Below are 22,243 nucleotides of genomic sequence, written 5' to 3'. Positions count from 1 at the left end.
TGCGGGGGCAGTTTCTGTATGGGACTCTAGGCTAACTTGCCTCTAGAATGCATGCATTTAGGCATACTAGTGATACTTGGCTTTATATGCTATCTTTTTTTTATGTGCTGACCAATGTTGGGGACACATACCTACATATTTTATCTGAGATTTGGGAACTATTTATTGATTCAGCATGAAGACTAAAGCCTTCTGAATAAATCTACGCAAGCGTATGCCTTCTACGCCATGGGGTGAGGTGGAGTTTCCGACCAACCAACGTCAGCGTCAAGTTCACGGCCATGTCCATGAATTCAAACCTAATGTGGGAATCCACGTAAATGCCTGTCCGCTCACGTTAAGCTCACGTTACTTAACTTTATGAGCGTAAACGCCGTTGTGAATGAGGACCACTGAGTCTAAATGCTGTGTGTAAACTCCACCTCAATGGACAGCAAAGATCTCCTCACATGAAACCACCTTTAAGAGAGAGAGAGGTGATCATGTTGTTTAAGTGATAATATTTGGTTAAAACATAAAGTTGTATGAATGTAGTGACCATCAGGCTCAGCTCTGTCAGCACGGTAGGTTATGTGTTGGTGCGACGAGTGGGAAACTGAGGTTCAATCCCAGCTCGACGCAAATCACTTAACTTTGTGCCTCTCAAGACTAACCGACAATATGTGGTAGGGATGGGTTCGATTAATCGATTATCGTTAATAGGACCCGAAATCGATTATGAAAATTATATATATTTGTTAATGAAAATCTGTTGGAAAGGCAATATTGTCATCCAAACAGGACAGGGCTATAGGCCTACCAAAGTGTGCCTGGGATGTGTCTGTGTGGCTGCATGACTGAGAGGAGTGTGAGTGACTTGAGTGTGAGTGGAGATTGAATCCAATCAAGATGCAGGTTTGGAGGATTTAGCAGGTTGTCCCATCAAAGTGCCTGTATACGCAAACTCACAGTCGGTCACATTAACTTTATGATCAATCAGATCAACCGTGGTCGATTTTATTTCTGACAAGTGTCAGGCTTTAAGAGTTCATTCACGTTACCGTTCGTTTACAATTGACAGAGGAGTTTGGATTATGTATTTTCTTATTTGATGGAGAGGTAATGGCTGTTTAATAAACAAAAGACCGATCCAATATGTGCTCCTCTCTATCTTCTGCTGTTTTATTTTAAGCCTAATTCATTGTGCGTCACTGCTCGCCTCGCGCCTCGCAGCCCACACAAGCCCAAAAGAAAGAGACTAGGGCTATTTGAAAATAGCAGATCTATAAGCTCACAATTTGTCGAGATGTAAATGCATTGTGAGCTTGTAGATCTGTTATTAAAAAAATAAAAACATCTTGGAAAAAAAAGGGACACATGTGTAATATTTTTTCATTTCTTTAACAACACAAATCTGGTATGTATGGGGGTCCCTGGTACAACATAGGTTAATGTTGTAGGGGTCCTTGACTTGTTGAATCTGGGGGTCAATCACTGGTCTAAACAACATTAGGAAACAAGACCAAATAAACAACTACACTTTAGAAACAAGACCAAATAAACAACTACACTTTAGAAACAAGACCAAATAAACAACTACACTTTAGAAACAAGACCAAATAAACAACTACACTTTAGAATCAAGACCAAATAAACACCTACACTTTAGAAACAAGACCAAATAAACAACTACACTTTAGAAACAAGACCAAATAAACAACTACACTTTAGAAACAAGACCAAATAAACAACTACACTTTTGATGAATTGAACAATGTGGACCCTGTTGTAAACAAGTGTAATGCTTAATTGGGTCGTCCACTCACAGTTAACAGTCTTTGTATTGAGTTTGTGCTTGAAATGTACTGTAATTCTACAAACTGTTAATAAATATTTCAATCAATAAAAAAAAAGAAGCAGACTTCACGTTGTACAAGAAAGAACACATGGCTTCTGACAGGGCTGCCAATGTCTCACCCTTTGAGTGTGACAGTCACGCTTTACCACACAACACGCCACACATGCCATTTCACACGCATTATAAATAACAGTTTTCTCCGTGGCTCCGCCGCGTAATAACGCGCGCTCATGTGTGCCTCCTCACAAAGGGTCAAATAGCCGATCTGCATGAGATCATGCAGCGCTGATATATGGAAATGAGCCATGCGGAGTTTAACATCAATATAGCCCCCCACAAGTTACAACAAGTGAGTAATTAAGTGACTATCTCTCTTCTATACTGGTGTGTGGCGTCTGTTGCGTGATATGAGGAAGTGGAACGGTGCAGGTAGCCCGTGCACATTATAGGGACAAAGCCGTGTGTGTGCGTGCGTGTGTGTGTGTGTGTGAAGTGAAGGGGGAGGGGCCGCATCGCGACTTAACCATTACAAATAACATTAACATTAAGATAAGGTCAGGTTGTGTCAGGGCCCGGGTTAAGTGGCCCTTTAATATAAGGTCAGGTTGTGTCAGGGGTTAAGTGGCCCTTTAAGCGGACAGCCGCGGACAGAAGAAGCTGTCTTTTACGTAATGTCCGAGTTGAAACGTATATATATATATCTCATTTACGTTTCAACTTTTTGACTTTCTTTTCATCAACAAACTTCATCCTAAATGAACTCCATAACCTCTCCATTCCTTCATCCGCTCCGAGAAATGGGACTCATTTTCAATTACTAAAATTATGTATCCATTATTTGGAACTATTAAACAAATAGCCTATATTTCAATCCACTTGCTAAAAAAATAAAGCAATACAAATCTAAAAATCTAAAACGTAACTTAATTAATAACTTTACCAAGCTTTACCACGTGACTAACAGTTGATATACACAACATCATCCATGACTTTAAATGAATATACTACTGCTGCGGTGGCCGAGTGGATTGCGGAGCGGTCTAGATACCGGAAGGTCGCCAGTTCGAATCAGCGATCCGACACGTTAAAATTACCACCGTTGAAGTGCCCTTGGACAAGGCATTGAACCTCTACCATGAAATGCTCCATGTGGGCCTTGCTGTAAACAAGTATCTGATGCTTAGTCGAGTTACCCTTGGTAAACTTGATTTACCAGAACGCATTTCTTCTTCTTCTTCTTCTGCTGTTCCTACTAATAATATTAATTAGTCTAGTAATAATACTATGTAGGCTATTTATACTGCTTTCTACTAACTACATTAGTGACATATATAGTTAATGGGCTGACTAATGACCAAGTGTTGCGCCTCCATTACTGTGGCAATATAGAGCTTTTTAACAATTATTTGAACCAAAGATAGTCTCTTACTCTACTTTTAAAAACAATTAAAAAAAAGTAACGCAACATGAAAGTGGAAGTGAATAAACAGCAACATTAATTACCTCTGGATGGAAAAGCTGGCTGGTGGTTTTGAAGCGTGTCTTTCTGCAGTGCAAGTTCCCTCTTTCCTTCCTCAGTTTGATGTAGTTTAATTGTTTATAAAAACAGATTCAAAGCAGTTTGTCTAGAGTTATAAGGTTTGTGTCAGCAGCAGTGCAAGTTCCTCCTTCCTTCCTCAAAACAAACCTTCTTCTGGTTTCCGACAGACTCACCCTTAGTAGGCTAGTGTTGCCAGATTGTGTGAGAGAAACAAGCAACTAGTTGTAACAAGCCAAAAAGAAAGATACTATAGCCCTATAGTATCTTTCTTTTTGGCTTGTTACAACTAGTAACACAATCTGGCAACACTAGTGTGTGATGTGTCTCTCTCACACACACACACACACACACACACACGCAAGTTGTTAAAATATATTCCACATTTCCACATATATTCACAAGCTGTTGTGAGCTTCTAGATCTGCTATTTTCAAATAGCCAAAAGGCTATTTTAAAATAGCAGTCTGGTCCAGGACTCGGCCCAGTTGGTTGTCCCCATTCTCAATAGAAGTCAGAAGAGCCGCCATTGACTCTGTCTATATCTAAGGCTCTGGTCAGGCCTATAGCCTACAAGCTATGGTTTGTACAGTTAGTTACTATTAGGCCTATAGCCTACAAGCTATGGTTTGTACAGTTAGTTACTATTAGGCCTATAGCCTACAAGCTATGGTTTGTACAGTTAGTTACTATTAGGCCTATAGCCGATACAAGCTATGGTTTGTACAGTTAGTTACTATTAGGCCTATAGCCGATACAAGCTATGGTTTGTACAGTTACGGGCGGTTATAATGATTACAACAATCTGGGATGGAGGTTACCTCGGCCTGCTGGGAATGTGTATAGCAAAGTTTCACGTCCATCGGTCTAGCGGTGATGGAGGTTAGCAGCATGGACTAGTCAGACGCACGCATGCATGTATGCGCGCGCGCACGCACACACTCACACACACACACACACACACAGACATCTGTCTGTCTCCTTAAATGCAACTCTCTGGAGTTGCATATCAAGACAATTTAACTTCACATTATAAGACATAGACATGCAGTCTGGGCAGGTGGCCCTATTTTCTCAGCAAGCAATTCTCTCTCTCTCTCTCTCTCTCTCTCTCTCTCTCTCTCTCTCTCTCTCTCTCTAGTATGCTGTGATGAGGGATGCCTCTCCTTTTAAAGGTCCAGGCGGTAATAAAGAACATTTTAATTTAATCTAAGTCCTAGATCTTCTCATGTCCTCTCATTAAGCAGCCCCGTTCTGAATTGATGCGATGCCTTTCAGTAGCGAACCAACCACAAACCAGACACTAAAGTGCAGATGAGGGGTACAGGCTTTAGTTTAGAACCAACCACAAACCAGACACTAAAGTGCAGATGAGGGGTACAGGCTTTAGTTTAGAACCAACCACAAACCAGACACTAAAGTGCATATGAGGGGTACAGGCTTTAGTTTAGAACCAACCACAAACCAGACACTAAAGTGTAGATAACCGAGGGGTACAGGCTTTAGTAAACCAGACACTAAAGTGTAGATAACCGAGGGGTACAGGCTTTAGTAAACCAGACACTAAAGTGTAGATAACCGAGGGGTACAGGCTTTAGTAAACCAGACACCAAAGTGTAGATAACCGAGGGGTACAGGCTTTAGTAAACCAGACACTAAAGTGTAGATAACCGAGAGGTACAGGCTTTAGTAAACCAGACACTAAAGTGTAGATAACCGAGGGGTACAGGCTTTAGTAAACCAGACACTAAAGTGTAGATAACCGAGGGGTACAGGCTTTAGTAAACCAGACACTAAAGTGCAGATGAGGGGTACAGGCTTTAGTAAACCAGACACTAAAGTGTAGATAACCGAGGGGTACAGGCTTTAGTAAACCAGACACTAAAGTGCAGATGAGGGGTACAGGCTTTAGTTTAGAACCAACCACAAACCAGACACTAAAGTGCAGATGAGGGGTACAGGCTTTAGTAAACCAGACACTAAAGTGTAGATAACCGAGGGGTACAGGCTTTAGTAAACCAGACACTAAAGTGTAGATAACCGAGGGGTACAGGCTTTAGTTTCGACATACTCTTGGTCCGACTGTCATTAGAACGACAGCCTATAGAGTGTCGCAGTCCCGCCCCATAGGGTGACTAGATCCAAAGTGTTCATTTGAGGGACAGAAGTATCACTTGTGTGGGACAGGGGTGACGGGACAGGGGGGACGGGACGGGGGGCGGAGTAGCAACTTATTACCTTAAAACCTTTGATTCTAACATGTAAACAAAATTAAATAAGAAGGTTGCCTCTTATATCCAATTCTGGCATATTTTCATATAATGCTCAGATTAGGAGCCCACATTCTGAGCTAGGGCTCATGGACTTCCGACTTGTTTTGGTATTGCCATTAACACCTGCATGCAGCCTGACTATACTGACGACCAGTAATGTAAACCAACCAGAATCTCAACTGAGAATACAGGTTCTGTTTCAAAGCTCCGTCTGTAAAGAGACACAATGTGAGAATACAGGTTCTGTTTCAAGCTATGTGGCCATGCAGTTCAAACCTGTCACCCTGCACTGCAGAGCCACTATTACATAGACTTCAAAGACAAGCACTTATACCTGTTGTTGTTCTGTAGCTGCTGATGCCCTTTTAGGACAACCAGAATCAAATCCAAACTGTTCATTTGAGGGACAGAAGTATTTGTGGGGGGGGGGCGGCCGGTCCCCACACAATAATTTTATTATTAAACCCCTCTGATCTCACATTTGGTTTTAAATGCACATTTTGGTAATGGGTATAGTATATGGCTGACTTGGTAGGCTACCGTACAGCCTAGGGGATATTTCTCATGTTATTTTAACAGACTTAATAGTAGGCTACATTTTGTAGGAAAGAGGCAATGAGAGCTTTACAACAGAAAGCCAACTATTAGGGGACCAAAGGGCATTTGAACACTGCCAGTCACAATGTGGGACAGGGTCTCAATTTGTGGGACGCCTGAAAAGTCCTGGCAATGAGGGACTGTCCCACGCAAAGGGGGACATCTGGGGGACGATGAGGGACTGTCCCACGCAAAGGGGGACATCTGGGGGACAATGAGGGACTGTCCCACGCAAAGGGGGACATCTGGGGGACAATGAGGGACTGTCCCACGCAAAGGGGGACATCTGGGGGACAATGAGGGATTGTCCCACGCAAAGGGGGACATCTGGGGGACAATGAGGGACTGTCCCACGCAAAGGGGGACATCCGGTCACCCTAGGCCTTTCATGACGACGCCAGGCCCAGGAAATAAATCCCTATCAAAAAGTAAAATACCGTAATTTCCGGACTATAAGGTGCACCTGAATATAAGCCACACCAGCCAAATTTAGGGAAAATCCCGTATACAAGCCGCACCGGACTATAAGCCGCAGGTGGCCCTGATGAATATTTCCTACCAACAATCTGCTATTTTTGAAAAATCGTGAAAATGTGACGCAAATCTTTGAATATATTCTTTCAGAAGGAACATTTTTAACTGATATCTTTGCTTCTGGAAGGTCCCTGGTGGAACAACATATTTTCAGATGGGGGTCGGTGGCCAATTACATAATAGTTTTGGGGGTCCTTGACATGAAAATGTTTGAGAACGACTGACATAGAAACATGGGAGTGGCGCGCCACGAGCTTGTAGGTGTGCTATTTTTTATAGAAAGTTTTATACAAAGTTTTTCATGCAGTGTTTGGTGCAGGCATCCAAAATGTTTCCCAAAAATGTTTACCACTCTCTCTCTCTCCCTCTCTCTCTCTCTCTCTCTCTCTCTCACACACACACACACACACACACACACACACACACACACACACACACACACACACACGCGCGCCGCGCGCACGCTTACTGCTTAAGGTATTCCATCGTGTCCGATGATGACTTCTGCTACAAGATACAATACAACAGTTGTATAAAGAAAGGGGTGGAATCATATAGACTTGATTGATTTTTTTTATTGGACAATAAAGACAGCTGCCACACAAAGAGCTCCATGCTGATTGGTGGTTGACTTGGTCAGGTATACAGGCCACCGTCTGTGATTGGTTGATTGGTGATTGGTCAACTAGAGGAGAAACAACAACCGCCGGTCAGAAACAGGGAGTCCCTTTAATATAGGCTATATTATATATGTCTATTTTATAATATAGGCTATATTATATATGTCTATTTTATATTATAGGCTATATTATACCAATGTCTATTTGTCTATTTTATAATATAGGCTATATTATACCAATGTCTATTTGTCTATTTTATAATATAGGCTATATTATACCAATGTCTATTTGTCTATTTTATAATATAGGCTATATTATACCAATGTCTATTTTATAATATAGGCTATATTATACCAATGTCTATTTGTCTATTTTATAATATAGGCTATATTATACCAATGTCTATTTGTCTATTTTATAATATAGGCTATATTATACCAATGTCTATTTGTCTATTTGATAATATAGGCTATATTATACCAATGTCTATTTGTCTATTTTATAATATAGGCTATATTATACCAATGTCTATTTGTCTATTTTATAATATAGGCTATATTATACCAATGTCTATTTGTCTATTTTATAATATAGGCTATATTATACCAATGTCTATTTGTCTATTTTATAATATAGGCTATATTATACCAATGTCTATTTGTCTATTTTATAATATAGGCTATATTATACCAATGTCTATTTGTCTATTTTATAATATAGGCTATATTATACCAATGTCTATTTGTCTATTTTATAATATAGGCTATATTATACCAATGTCTATTTGTCTATTTTATAATATAGGCTATATTATACCAATGTCTATTTGTCTATTTTATAATATAGGCTATATTATACCAATGTCTATTTGGTAAATGTTTGTATTTTATTCTCTGTTTGTTCACGTTTCTCTTTTCTTTTTGTTTCTTTTTATTCATTTGTTTCCTCTTTTGTTTATCTTACTTACTTTACTATTTACGTTTCCTTATTTTGTTGTATTTAAATTTATTTTTAATTTCTTATGTTTTGCCTCCCCTACGACCCATGGGAGGGTGGGAGGGTGAACGTGGAGGGTAGGCTGGGCAAGCGTGACCACTCTTGGTCACTCTGCCCAACCTAAGGGGAAGGGTTGCACAAATAAATAAAAAAAACGGGGAATGTCACCAATAACAATAATGATGTAAAACTAACCTTGTACATCCCCCTGAATAAAGAAATATATATATATATATATATAAAAGGAAAGAAATAGGAAGTCCCTTTGGTACTTCCAGCATCAAGCCTTCCTCAGCGTGTCTACAGGCGCTGGCTACACAACTCTCTTCTCTTCGTATAAGCCGTGCACCCGCCCGGCCGGCAAACTGCATTCTAAAGGCTGAGCATGCCCCGCCCTTTTTTTTGGTTTTCTACAGAAATAGGAAATGACTATATAGGGCTATCTCTAGCGCCACCCCTTACCCCTTATCCCTTACCCCTTACCCCTTATCCATGAACTTATTTGCCTTTTTTTTTTACTATTTTGAAAAAAACGTTTAAATCGTTTATCACCACGTGTCGATGTAGATCGGCTATAGTTGAACTATTTTAAAAATGTTTTTCAAAATAGTAAAAAAAAATGGCAAAGAAGTTTAGCGATGAAGATAGGGCCCTCGAGTGTGGAAAATAACTAACTGGAAACTAAGTCAAATGTTTATTTTTTTCCGTTTAATTTCTTATAATATATTACATTATCAATAATAATCATAGTAATTATTAACTGTGGTATACCATCAACAGGAGGTGAATCCTTTCCAGTAGAAGTTTTTACATCCAGCCTTCCTCTCTCGGGGCGAATCAACCGAGCGCTCTTTAGCCACGCCTCCCTCCACTTCTGTCACCACAGAGACCGCCTCCCCCTCGCCCGTTGCCCGGGCAACCAGCTCTACTGCTTCACGTTGAGCAGCATCGCCCCCTGGTGACGAGAGCTGGGACAGCAGGTCTTCTACAGCACGCTTCCTCCATTCCTACACGCACGCACGCACGCACGCACACACACACACACACACACACACACACACACACACACACACACACACACACACACACACACTCACGCACACACACGCACACACACACACACACACACAAACACACACACACACACACACACACAGACACACGACTCATATATGACCCCTTCTCGAGTCACTTATCTAACTGAGGTTACTGAAGTAACCCGAGGTTAGGTTGTGGGTCACGGGCCAATTTCTAGGGGTCATCATGACCCATTTTATTTTCCCACATTCAATATCAAAGATTATATTTATTTAAAATAATGTAAAAAAAAAGAAAAAACTATACATTTTAAAACATACAAACATACAAACAAAAAAAGATTTGAGAAATTCTACAAATAAAAAATAATAATAATCAAGAAGTATACTGTATAGAGCGATTCACAGAGGGTTGCCCTGGGCGCGGCCATCACTGAGGTGTAATCCATGGAGCGGCCATTACTGAGGTGTAATCCATGGAGCAGCCATTACTGAGGTGTAATCCATGGAGCAGGTGCTCCGTATATAGGCCAGGTGTAGCTAATCAGTGCTGCTGTGCTTAATGGTACACCTCAGCAAATGGCCGCATCCAGGAAACCCTTTGTGAATCGGTCTATATAGCTGATCTATATAGCTCGAAACTTGCGCGCTTGTAGATCTGCTATTTTTATCAGTATACTGTAGTTTGGGTCACAACGGTGCAATTATGTCTGATCTCTCTCTATAGTCTTATGGGTCACGTTGGGGGAATAACCACCGTCTGTGAATGTATATCTGACCTGAGGAAGCAGGGCGAGGGAGCGTGTTCTCTGTGAATGTATATCTGACCTGAGGAAGCAGGAGCGTGTTCTCTGTGAATGTATATCTGACCTGAGGAAGCAGGGAGACGGAGCGTGTTCTCTGTGAATGTATATCTGACCTGAGGAAGCAGGAGCGTGTTCTCTGTGAATGTATATCTGACCTGAGGAAGCAGGGAGACGGAGCGTGTTCTCTGTGAATGTATATCTGACCTGAGGAAGCAGAGCGACGGAGCGTGTTCTCTGTGAATGTATATCTGACCTGAGGAAGCAGGAGCGTGTTCTCTGTGAATGTATATCTGACCTGAGGAAGCAGGGAGACGGAGCGTGTTCTCTGTGAATGTATGTCTGACCTGAGGAAGCAGAGCGACGGAGCGTGTTCTCTGTGAATGTATATCTGACCTGAGGAAGCAGGAGCGTGTTCTCTGTGAATGTATATCTGACCTGAGGAAGCAGGGAGACGGAGCGTGTTCTCTGTGAATGTATGTCTGACCTGAGGAAGCAGAGCGACGGAGCGTGTTCTCTGTGAATGTATATCTGACCTGACGAAGCAGGAGCGTGTTCTCTGTGAATGTATATCTGACCTGAGGAAGCAGGAGCGTGTTCTCTGTGAATGTATATCTGACCTGAGGAAGCAGGGAGACGGAGCGTGTTCTCTGTGAATGTATATCTGACCTGAGGAAGCAGAGCGAGGGAGCGTGTTCTCTGTGAATGTATATCTGACCTGAGGAAGCAGGGAGACAGAGCGTGTTCTCTGTGAATGTATATCTGACCTGAGGAAGCAGAGCGAGGGAGCGTGTTCTCTGTGAATGTATGTCTGACCTGAGGAAGCAGAGCGATGGAGCGTGTTCTCTGTGAATGTATGTCTGACCTGAGGAAGCAGAGCGATGGAGCGTGTTCTCTGCAGTAATGGCTGCTGCCGCAGTAGAGGTTGGAGCTGCTCATGGTTCAGAGGTTGAGACGTGGCGGGGGCGGGGCTCGAGATCACCACGATGAGAGCGACCACCAGCAGGACTCTGGAAGTGGGGACTGACTGCATAGTCTGTATGAAGGAGGATAACGTTATATAACCAGTGTTGATTTACTGCATAGTCTGTATGAAGGAGGATAACATTAATAACTATAACCAGTGTTGATTTTGTCGACTAAAACTATCTGACGAAAACGAAATGGAAACTAAATGAAAGCTATAGCTACGATGACTAACAACTATAAGACTAAATATACTGACAATCTCATCAACAAATAGACTAAGATGTTAGGAAGGGACTAGTGTGGACAAGAGATCCAGTAGAAGACATTTAACACTTGCAAATGCCGTCGCAGCGCGAGGCGTTGTGAGCTTGTAGATCGGCTATTTTCAGCAAGCATAAAATATGTCATTACGACCGACGGCATCAAGGCATGGAACCGGCCGGTTGCCTTTAATAGTGTGAGATTTATAGATTTTGGGGCATAAGTAATATATTAGAAGCTTTTTTATTTATTGATCAATGTCACCATGGTCTGTTATACCGTTAAGACCTGTTATACCATGAAATAGAAATGTAATAAATGACCTGTAACAATGACGAAATGTGCTGTGATGCCCGACATGACCCACCTGTGCACCGAAAAATAAAAATAAAAACAAACAAATTCCATTCAAGAGAGAGAGAAAGAGAGAGTGAGTTAAGGTGTTGTACTTACTGCTGTTGTGTTGTTTTTTATTCTAGATGGAGCTTTCTTTGCAGGTCTAGATGAGATTCAGAGATGATCTGGTCTGAGTCAGGTCAGTCAGAGATGAGGTGGTTTTCTGTATGTGCAAGGTCTTCTCCTTTTAAAGACCGTACGTCCACAGCTGGTCACATGATGCCATGATGTTTGACTGACAGCATGGGACTTATGCATGTCTCTGTATAGTGACGATGGAATGTCTCTGACTGTTTTAACGGGTTTTTATAGTTCATTTAACGTGTGTGACGTGTGCGACGTGTGTGTGCGTGTAATTAGGTCTGATGGAGTTTAAATGGAAGCTCCATTAGGAAGGCCATAAAGTCATTATCGTCGAGCACACAGAGACAGAAACATTTAGTGCAACATGCCTTCTGTTTCACCGTGACTAACATGAGCGTCCTGTGGTCGCCAAACACTGGGTTGGGGCAGCCTAAATACCCCCCCCCCCCTACACACACAGTCACACACACACAGACACACACACACACACACACACACACACACACACACACACACCACCACCACCACCACCTCGCCCGCAGTTTACTAGAATGTCTTTAATTGTTAACGAATTTAGGCCTGACGTCAAAATTTAAAAAAAAAAGTCTTCTGAAAGAATATATTTTAAAAAATAGCAGACCTACAAGCTCGTAGAGCTTGTAGGTCTGCTATTTTTCAATAGCTAAAGTATAACATAATGCTTAGTTAAAACACCAAAAGGGGTTCCCGCCCAGAATGGATTTTTAATACATTGTTATTATACTGTATATACTCGCTTTCTCACATGTGGTTCTATTAGTGTATTGTACTGTATGGATAGCATAGCCTCCCTCCCTCCCTTTTTATTTTCAAATTTTGTGTTGTTCTGTGTCAGCCTGTCGGGCTGTTGTATTGTAATTTTTTTTTTAATAATAATTAAAAGAAAAAGAAAAAAATGGAAGAAAAAAAGATTCTACAGATTTTCATAAATTTTTAATTTTGAGCAATGTCGATCGAAATCTATTAATGTATGTCTACAGTATGAATGTAAGAAATAAATTAATAAAAACGTTGAAGAAGTATAGTGAACATAGCAGATCTACAACTACATTGTGAGCTTATATTATAGTCTTGATCAGCTATTTTCAACATACATTTTCTCTTTGTGGTTTTGAGCTACAAGGTTTAAGGAACCACTGTGATAGTCTAATACAGTCATAAGTATCTTCACAACACTTTTGTTTAATAAAGACAAACTTAACAATTCCAAGTTTTTACATTGTGTAATCATATAGTGTGGGGACACATCTTTTATCAGTCAACAGAAATATATTTTATTAATCAGCAGTGAAACATTTGAACTTAATAAAAAAAACATTTGTCACAACAAACCAAACCAACTATTTTTGTATAAAGAATGTAAAATAATGTTAGAAGGCACAGTTTGCAAGCCAGGGTAACAGCAGGCAGACAGACAGACAGACAGACAGACAGTAAACAGCGGTTACCACAGAGATAGGAGAATTATGAGCCAATTATATTGTTTTAAAACAAACAGTCTCAAAATTAAACCATAATGCAACACAGTATGTCACATCTCCACAAAGCTACAGTACAGTATTATGTAACCCACCTCAGGCTAACTTTGTCTTGAGAATACATAAATGAGAGTTAATAGCTTGAATTCTTATTTCCAGTCAGGGTTAAAACAAAGCATGGCGTGCTAGAATTGTAGAGCTTTGTTAAACTAAACGTTACTTATACAACCAAACCAGACGATACTAGTAGTGCGACCCACTACATAGATAATAAATACTTAAAGAACAATTATAAAGACTGTAGCAAATCATTTGAATAACAGTGTCTATTCAGAGGAACCTTCCAGGACGACCAGCTAACTCAGTACCATGCAGGCCGTCCTCCGATACATCCTGCATTGTCCATCATTTGTGTTACATGATCACACTTATTACACAAAGATATACCCTCTGTTTGTCTGCTGCCAGACACATTCCTTTAACAACAATAACAATCTTCACCTACATGATCCTATACCGTTGACTTCTAGTCACCTGTCATGTTTGGAGTAGAAACAGATTAGCTAGTACTTCTTGCGAGTGAAAATAGATTGAAAAGTCTGACATCAATGTGTTCATTCATCTTTGAAAGACTGACTAAACCAGACCTTATACACAGTTGCTGGATACAAATTTGTATCAATACCTCCACATCCTATTTACTTGCAAGCCTCACTTTGAGTAATGTAATGGTTTGGATAATTATCTTGTTTGCAATATTTGCAATTTGCAATAAAGTTTAGCTGCTAAAAAAAACAAAAAACATTGATCTATAATACCTGAAAAAAAAAAAAAATCTTTGGAGTTTTATGTTGCATCAATATTACAATATCAAAGCAGAAGTCTGACTTTGTTGCTCACTTAAGCTCAATTTCTGTATCGCACAACGGTGTTGCTTGCCAAAAAGAATAGCCGTTAATCTTATTAGCTCCAGTGCAAGCCAGATGTTTGTCAGTGTTGGTCACCTGCGCTGCTGTGCTACGCAATGTATAGATTTATGTGTAGGGTATCTGTGTCAGTAAATTACGTCATTGATGTCATTACTAACCCGGTACGTAGTTCTGTCAGGTTCTCCTCCAGGCTGTGGAACCATTGGCGAACCTGTCTGTATGTTCGAAACTGAACATGGAACTCTTTTTATCGTATATTTCTTTCTATATTCTTCTTTGCATCTATTATATCGTAGTTTTTTTTACTGTGATATGGATTCCCCTGAGTCTGCAATAAAGATTGAATTGAATTATTCGAAAGTATATAGGGTGTGTTGGCTTGAAGATCTCGTTACCTGTCCATGTCAAAGTAAAGGTCACGTGAAATGTGCTACCGTATTTATGACAAGACACATGTCATTGTATTGTATTGGCATAGAGGCTGTGATGCAATTGACATACGGTCATTTCAGCAAAAAACTGAAAATACAATAAATAAATAAGAACGCATGAATCATCTTTTTTCAAAGGCTATAAGCAACGACATTTGACATGACTATTATTTTTGAGAGGCTGAGGTTGAAGGGCTTGTGATATCATGATACGTCCTGGATAATTTGTGCAAAGCATATATATCTAAAGATATCACAATGGCCTGGCCTGGCGTTTGACACATGCACAATAAGATTAAGAGTATATTGCCGGCAGCAATTCTTTTTTTACAGTTTTTCCGTAAACTTGTTTGCCATTTTTGACCATTTTGTAAAAACAAAAAAACAAATAGTTCAACTAGCCCATCTACATCGACACGTTCATTGTGAGCTTGGAGATTGGCTATTTCAACTATCTTAAAAGGGTTGTTTTTTTTTTTAAATAGTAATAGTATTTTCTGTATTGTAGGATCTGTGGCAGCTGTGTTTGAATGGATACAGTTCAGTGATTACAAGTGATTTCTATTACGGTATGTAAAAAAATACCGTTGTGGTGAATCTGGCACCACGATGAAGTTAGACAAACTACGCTGTTAAAGTCTCATATTAATTTAGGTGACTGCCGATGCATCCATTTTTGTCCAGGTTTGATCATAGCGACCATAGACATTATATTAAAGGCTAGATGGCCCAGTGCATTCTGGGATGTGTGTAGTTCTATGTATACTCTACCAGCCTAAAGACATTATATAAAGGCTAGATGGCCCAGTGCATTCTGGGATGTGTAGTTCTATGTATACTCTACCAGCCCATAGACATTATATAAAGGCTAGATGGCCCAGTGCATCCTGGGATGTGTAGTTCTATGTATACTCTACCAGCCCATAGACATTATATAAAGGCTAGATGGCCCAGTGCATTCTGGGATGTGTGTAGTTCTATGTATACTCTACCAGCCCATAGACATTATATAAAGGCTAGATGGCCCAGTGAATTCTGGGATGTGTGTAGTTCTATGTATACTCTACCAGCCCATAGACATTATATAAAGGCTAGATGGCCCAGTGCATTCTGGGATGTGTAGTTCTATGTATACTCTACCAGCCCATAGACATTAAATAAAGGCTAGATGGCCCAGTGCATTCTGGGATGTGTGTAGTTCTATGTATACTCTACCAGCCCATAGACATTAAATAAAGGCTAGATGGCCCAGTGCATTCTGGGATGTGTGTAGTTCTATGTATACTCTACCAGCCCATAGACATTATATAAAGGCTAGATGGCCCAGTGCATTCTGGGATGTGTGTAGTTCTATGTATACTCTACCAGCCCATAGACATTATATAAAGGCTAGATGGCTCAAGGCGGAGTCTCTGACGTAGTTCACCCGGCCGCCACCTTGTCTCGGGGCTACAGTACAGTACAGTACAGTACAGTACAGTACAGTACAGTACAGTATGTTCTCTAAGTCATAACTCCCTCAAATATTGACGGATTTACAAACGGGTCGGTTCATTACAAACGTTATCAATGTGGCTATGTGATTCAGGATCAGCTTGATGTTATTTTTCGTATATGAACGACGTCATATAAAAATGATACATGGTATAAAAGCATGCAGACGACGGCTCTAACATATGAACGACGTCATATAAAAACATACATGATATAAAAGTCTCTAACATTCACGAACCGAACCATTTGAAAATCGGTTGTAAATTGAGAAAGTCACGATTATTTAAAAGTACAAAAGGCCCCCATAGATGTTATGCTGCCCCGAGGTAAGATGGCTGCCGCGTGACGACGTCGCTCTCCAGTGGGCAGCAGCGCGGGCGAGTCAACTAGCTTTCTTATATAATATATATATATATATATATATATATATATATATATATATATATATATATATATATATATATATATATATATATATATATGATAGCGACAGCTGTGCTACTCTGTTCCTTCCTGATGAAATTCAACAGGGCTCCCTTTAGGCTCAAAAGTGTACACACAACCCTTACCCAGACATTAACCCATTTTGGACTGAGGTCGATTTAAAAAAAAGGCTTCTAAATCCTAAAGAAAATCTGAAAAGAAAAACATGTTTCTATGTCAGCGGTGCTCAACCTTTTTCATGTCAAGGACCCCCAGAATTATCTCTATTGGGCCACGGACCCCCCCCCATCTCAATCCCCATCTATGTAGTTCCAGGGACCCCCCCCCCCAGAAGAAGCCAATATTTTAGTTAAAAATGTCCGCTGTGAAATATATATTCAAAGATTTGCGGCCCTTTTTTCACAACTTTTCAAAAATAGCAGAGTTTGTAGATATTTTTCAATAGCTAAAGTATAACAATGCTTAAAACAACCAACAGGGGTTCCCGCCCCAAAATGGGTTAAGGGCTACTATAGTATACTAATAGTATACTATATATAAATGCTACAGGGTACTGTAGTCTATACTGTAGAAACACTGTAGGCTACTGTAACTGTAGCTGTTGCCTCGCATTGTATCAACTCAGATTCCACTGAAACCATATTTCACTATACAAGACGAGAGCATGTGCCTAACCTTTCAACTTGAATGCCGAGGTCTCCGCCCCTTCGTTAGTATTTACACTCTATACACAACCTGCTAACTACACAACCCTATGGATCATTCCAGGAGAAGAGATAGAATTGAAAGAGTGTGTTTTTGCTTTTACTAAAAATGATATATACTTTGTTCCGCTAGATCGATAATGTTTCACAAGAGGATATAATATCGCGATACAGCAATGTATGGTTTATTTCACCCACCACTAATAACCGCTATAGATATAATTTTCCACCTACACCGAGTTACACACCTGTGCAAAATATCACCACTACCAGCTGTTTTAGCTATTGTAAGAGGTTTACTAATGCTAAACACTGTAGGGATATTGACATCTCATAACTCTGACTCTGCTTGTTAAACACATACACATACACACGCATGCACACACACACACACACACACACACACACACACACACACACACACACACACACACACACACACACACACACACACACACACACACACACACACTGTATTGTCATCATAGTAACTCCATCATCTCCATTCTGTTACAGCGCTAACTCGGTTGCTGTGACCCAATACAAATTTGGTGGATTATGGGAGTTTTTGTCTAAATTCAGTTCAGGTGCATTCTGCCCCTGGTGACCGACAGAGGAAATGCAGTCGTGGGGAACAGGGCGTTGGTAATGGTTACTTTCATGTGCTGATGTTGCTGCCAAGGTAGTCGTCATATGGTTCCCAGTGTAGGTTGTAGTTGTTGTTGTCCAAGTAGTCGTGAAGGTTAAAGGGACACTTCACCCTTTTTGCAAAAAAATATATGTTAATGACGTTTAGGAGCTTTAGAACACTTTCCTGGGGGTCTTTATGTGTGTGATATGTGGTTTTAGATATTTTAGATTGTAGCAGTGAGCCTGTTGTCTCTGATGTCATGGACACTGGGCTCACTTCCTTCCTGGACTACATGTTGTCTCAGTAAGACAGCTCTCCCCCCTTTCCACAAGGAGGAGCAGTGCACCAAAGAATTATGGGAATTGTAGTCCAGGAAGGTAGTGAGACCAGTGTCCATGACATCAGAGACAACACGCTCACTGCTACAATCTAAAATATCTAAAACCACATATTACACACATAAATACCCCCAGGAAAGTGATCTAAAGCTTCTAAACGTCATTAACATATATCTTTTTTCAAAAAGGGTGAAGTGTCCCTTTAACAGTACAGGTTGTAGTTGTTGTCAAGTCGTGGTGAAGGTTAACAGTACAGGTTGTACAGTGAAGGTTACCAGTGTATGTTACCGATGTACAGTAGTCTCCGTGGACACTATTCTTTGATGCATACTCGACAGCGGCTGACGATGTTCCCTGGATGGTCTCCTTTAACTGTCTGGGGCTGGGGCTTACTGTGGGGGCGAGACACATAATGTCATATAGAGGTTAATGTTCATCATTTTGTTCATTTATTAATGTAGTTTACTGTAGTTTTACTGTTATTCGGTGTGTAGTCTGTCGTTGCTGTCCGACAGAAACCTTGTGTATATATATCCATATTTCAGTGTCACACTAAAGCAGTGGAAATAGCAGATCTACAAGCTCACATCACCGTGACACGGTGTTAGCCTGTAGATTGACATTTTTCGATATGTTTCTTTTTTTTAATATAAAATAAATAAAAACAGGAATGGTTTTAGACATACAAGGTTTCACCCGAAAGCAATGCTATGTATGTACCGGTATGTGCTTTTGTATGTTACTGTTTTAGGGTGTGTGTATATATATACAATACATATATATATATATAACACTATACTCTACCCTGCCGTGAAAAATACTGCGTTGCGATTGTTCGGAAGGTGTGTGTATTTTCAGATAACCACACAGTATTATGGTCTTATAACCATTCTTGTCTTCCGATATTTTGTTCTGTTCTAATGTATGCTCTGAGTCTATTTTATTGTCTCGTTCATGCTTCTTGTTTATTTTGTATCAAAGCTTTATATTGCTTTGTTCTGTTGTTTTGACCATGTTCAGCACTTTGGGTCAGCCTTGGGCTGTTGTAAATGTGCTATAAGGTTTGATTTGATTTTCATTCTAAATTAATACACACTGCTCATACATTTTAATAGTCGGCAAGTGCCCATGAAATAGCCATACAAATTAAGTCCGAGCCTTCAGGTTATCAATTAGTTTCCACATTGTAATTACACAGTTCATCATGGATTATCCCTATCGTGTGTGCGTGCGTGCAAAGCAAAGCAAAGTTACTATGTTTACCCAGGATAACTGGACTAAGCTCAATAACTTGTTTACAGCCAGGCCCTGCTCATAGAACATTTCATGGTAGGGGTTCAATGCCTTGCTCAAGGGCACTTCAGCGGTGGTAATTTTAACGTGCCGGTCCGGGGATACGAACTAGCGATCTTTCCGATATCAAGACCGCTCCGCAAACCGTTCGGGCCAACCGCTGCCGGCCGGGCCAAGCGTGCACGCTTACCTGAACATGTTGTTGGGGTCTATGGCAGCCAACCAATAGGAATAGGAGTCAGAGTAATAGTTGCAGGTTCCTCGGCCGTGACACTCGATGAACGGAACACGGCTGAAATGCTCCAGACAGGAGCCAGGAGACGCTAGAGGCTGACCAGAACCCTCGGAACCAACTCCAGTTTGCTACACACGCACGCACGCACGCACGCGCGCACGCACGCACGCGCGCACGCGCACACACACACACACACACACACACACACACACACACACACACACACACACACGCACACACACGCACACGCACGCACACGCACGCACACGCACACGCACGTGATACTGTTATTGACGTTCATTCAACCTTTATTTGAATTCTCTGAGAGATCATTGAGGGAGACCCTCATTTACAATGACGCAGAGATTGCTACAAACAACCATGCTATACGACCACAACGAGAACAAAGAAAAACAATAAGTTCACCCATTCTGACCTGAGATCAGATTCATACGAGGTTTCCACTGGACACACACTGGTCTGATTAACCCATTCTCTGACCTGAGATCAGATTCTAAAAATGTCAGTCGTTCTTCGATTTTTCAAAAATAGCAGACCTACGAGCTTGTAGATCTGCTATTTTTCAATAGCTAAAGCATAACATGATGCTAACACCAAAACGGGTTCCCGTTCAGAATGGGTTAACAACTGAAAACGGTTACAGGTCGACAGCAATCAGTTAAAACAGTGACATGCTGTACAGGTAATGAATGATTGTATTACCTGGCTGTATGTCCCTAAATTGGCCAATATTGATGCTTTAAATTCTTGTTGCAAAATATTCTAAGAATTGGGTGCACCAATGCTGAGGTTGGCAAAAGGAGCCAGAAGGAGCCTAGCCAATCAGTGGAGAGCTGAGTGGTACGTAGACGATAAATAAATGACGATAAATGATGTCCAGCACAGATAAAAATGTGGCCTCAATGATCCTAAAATCCTATGTAGAAGACGGACTACGATGGGATGCTGTGCATTTAGCAACTGACGATATGACATACGTACAGTATATGGAGAATACTTACCATGACAAAGGAGTATCCTTTCCACAAAGAGCGCCACCCACTGGGACATTGTGGAATTTGACATGTCTGACTGTGGACGGCGATGACGTTGGCTTTGGTCTCACATACAGAACACCTGAGCGAGAATAAACACACAAACGTTTGACAAAACATGTATAATCCTGTAGCTGAAAAAAAACAGTGTGCGTGCGTGCGTGCGTGCGTGCGTGCGTGCGTGCGTGCATGTGTGCGTGCGTGCGTGCGTGCGTGCGTGCGTGCGTGCGTGCGTGCGTGCATGTGTGCGTGCGTGCGTGCGTTACCTGCTGACGTATCCCTCTAGTGAATCTCCGGAGAGCAGGGCCATGTCACTGGGCATTGCTTTGTCAGTGGACAGCCAATAGGAGTAGTCGTTTCGTGAGGCGTAGCGGCATGTGTCGTCAGTGTTACAGAAGAGAAACGGCATCGTGGAAAAACGAGCAAGACAGCTGCCTAACGAACCTGAGAAACACACCTGCCATTAGTAGAGCCTTCACATTAACATGGAACGAACGACATGACATATGAACACGGAAAGACATGCTCTTAGCACAGAGCCGTCACACTAATACCTATAGTGACATTACACCAACACAGAAAGCCATCACGTTAACACATTAACGAGTGCCACCTGGTGGACGAAGCCACGCGATGAGAAGCAATTCCACTATGACCATAGAGTATAGAGACTGACCTTGGGTCAGTGGAAGTGGAAGTTGCTCAGAGGTGTTTTGAAGCACCCGGAAGGACCGTCTACTTACGCCTTTTTTCCGATTATTATTATTATTATTAAAGCCCAGCTGCACGGGGTTTCCTCGTCATACTTACCTTATTTGTGTTGTTTTTGGCAGCACATTTTGATTTTAGTTTTAGTCATAGTCTCTTGAATAGTTTTAATTTAGTTTTAGTCACATTTTAGTCACATGGAATGTCTTATAGTGTTAGCTCACAGCGCGACGCGTTGTAGATCAGCTATTTTCAGCATGCAACCAGTTGTAAAATGACTTACACTGGACGAAATTGTCAGTATATTTAGTCTTATTTTTAGTCATCATAGCTTTAGTTTTCATTATATTTTCCATTTAGTTTTCGTCAGTGGAAAAAGAAAAGGTAAGTCGGACGAACATTTCTCATCTTATAGTTTCAGTCGAGGGAAATCAACACTGGTTGAGATTTGGATGACATGACTGCCTGCCTAAATATGTCCCAAACCGCTCCCTAAGGTCTTCCACTGCTGGCCTGCTCG

At 41.0% G+C, this 22,243-nt stretch overlaps 1 protein-coding gene across 1 annotated transcript in view; it reads right to left on the bottom strand.

The window, feature by feature from the left end:
• Positions 1–18,666: 18,666 nt before the first annotated feature.
• Positions 18,667–22,243, bottom strand: part of LOC308321254 (uncharacterized protein) — a 77,891-nt gene continuing 74,314 nt past the window's right edge. Inside the window, exons 50-53 of the mRNA XM_080772093.1 lie at positions 21,282–21,459; positions 20,983–21,097; positions 19,916–20,088; positions 18,667–18,824 (exon numbers count right to left, since the gene is read on the bottom strand). Coding sequence (XP_080628219.1) covers positions 18,746–18,824; positions 19,916–20,088; positions 20,983–21,097; positions 21,282–21,459 — 545 coding nt within the window. The 3' untranslated portion in view covers positions 18,667–18,745. The remainder of the gene's footprint in view (positions 18,825–19,915; positions 20,089–20,982; positions 21,098–21,281; positions 21,460–22,243) is intronic.

The sequence above is a fragment of the Protomyctophum bolini genome, assembly GCF_963924005.1.
Source record: "Protomyctophum bolini genome assembly, chromosome: 9".
NCBI classification, from domain to species: domain Eukaryota; kingdom Metazoa; phylum Chordata; class Actinopteri; order Myctophiformes; family Myctophidae; genus Protomyctophum; species Protomyctophum bolini.
This window is presented reverse-complemented; position numbering and strand designations above follow the sequence as displayed.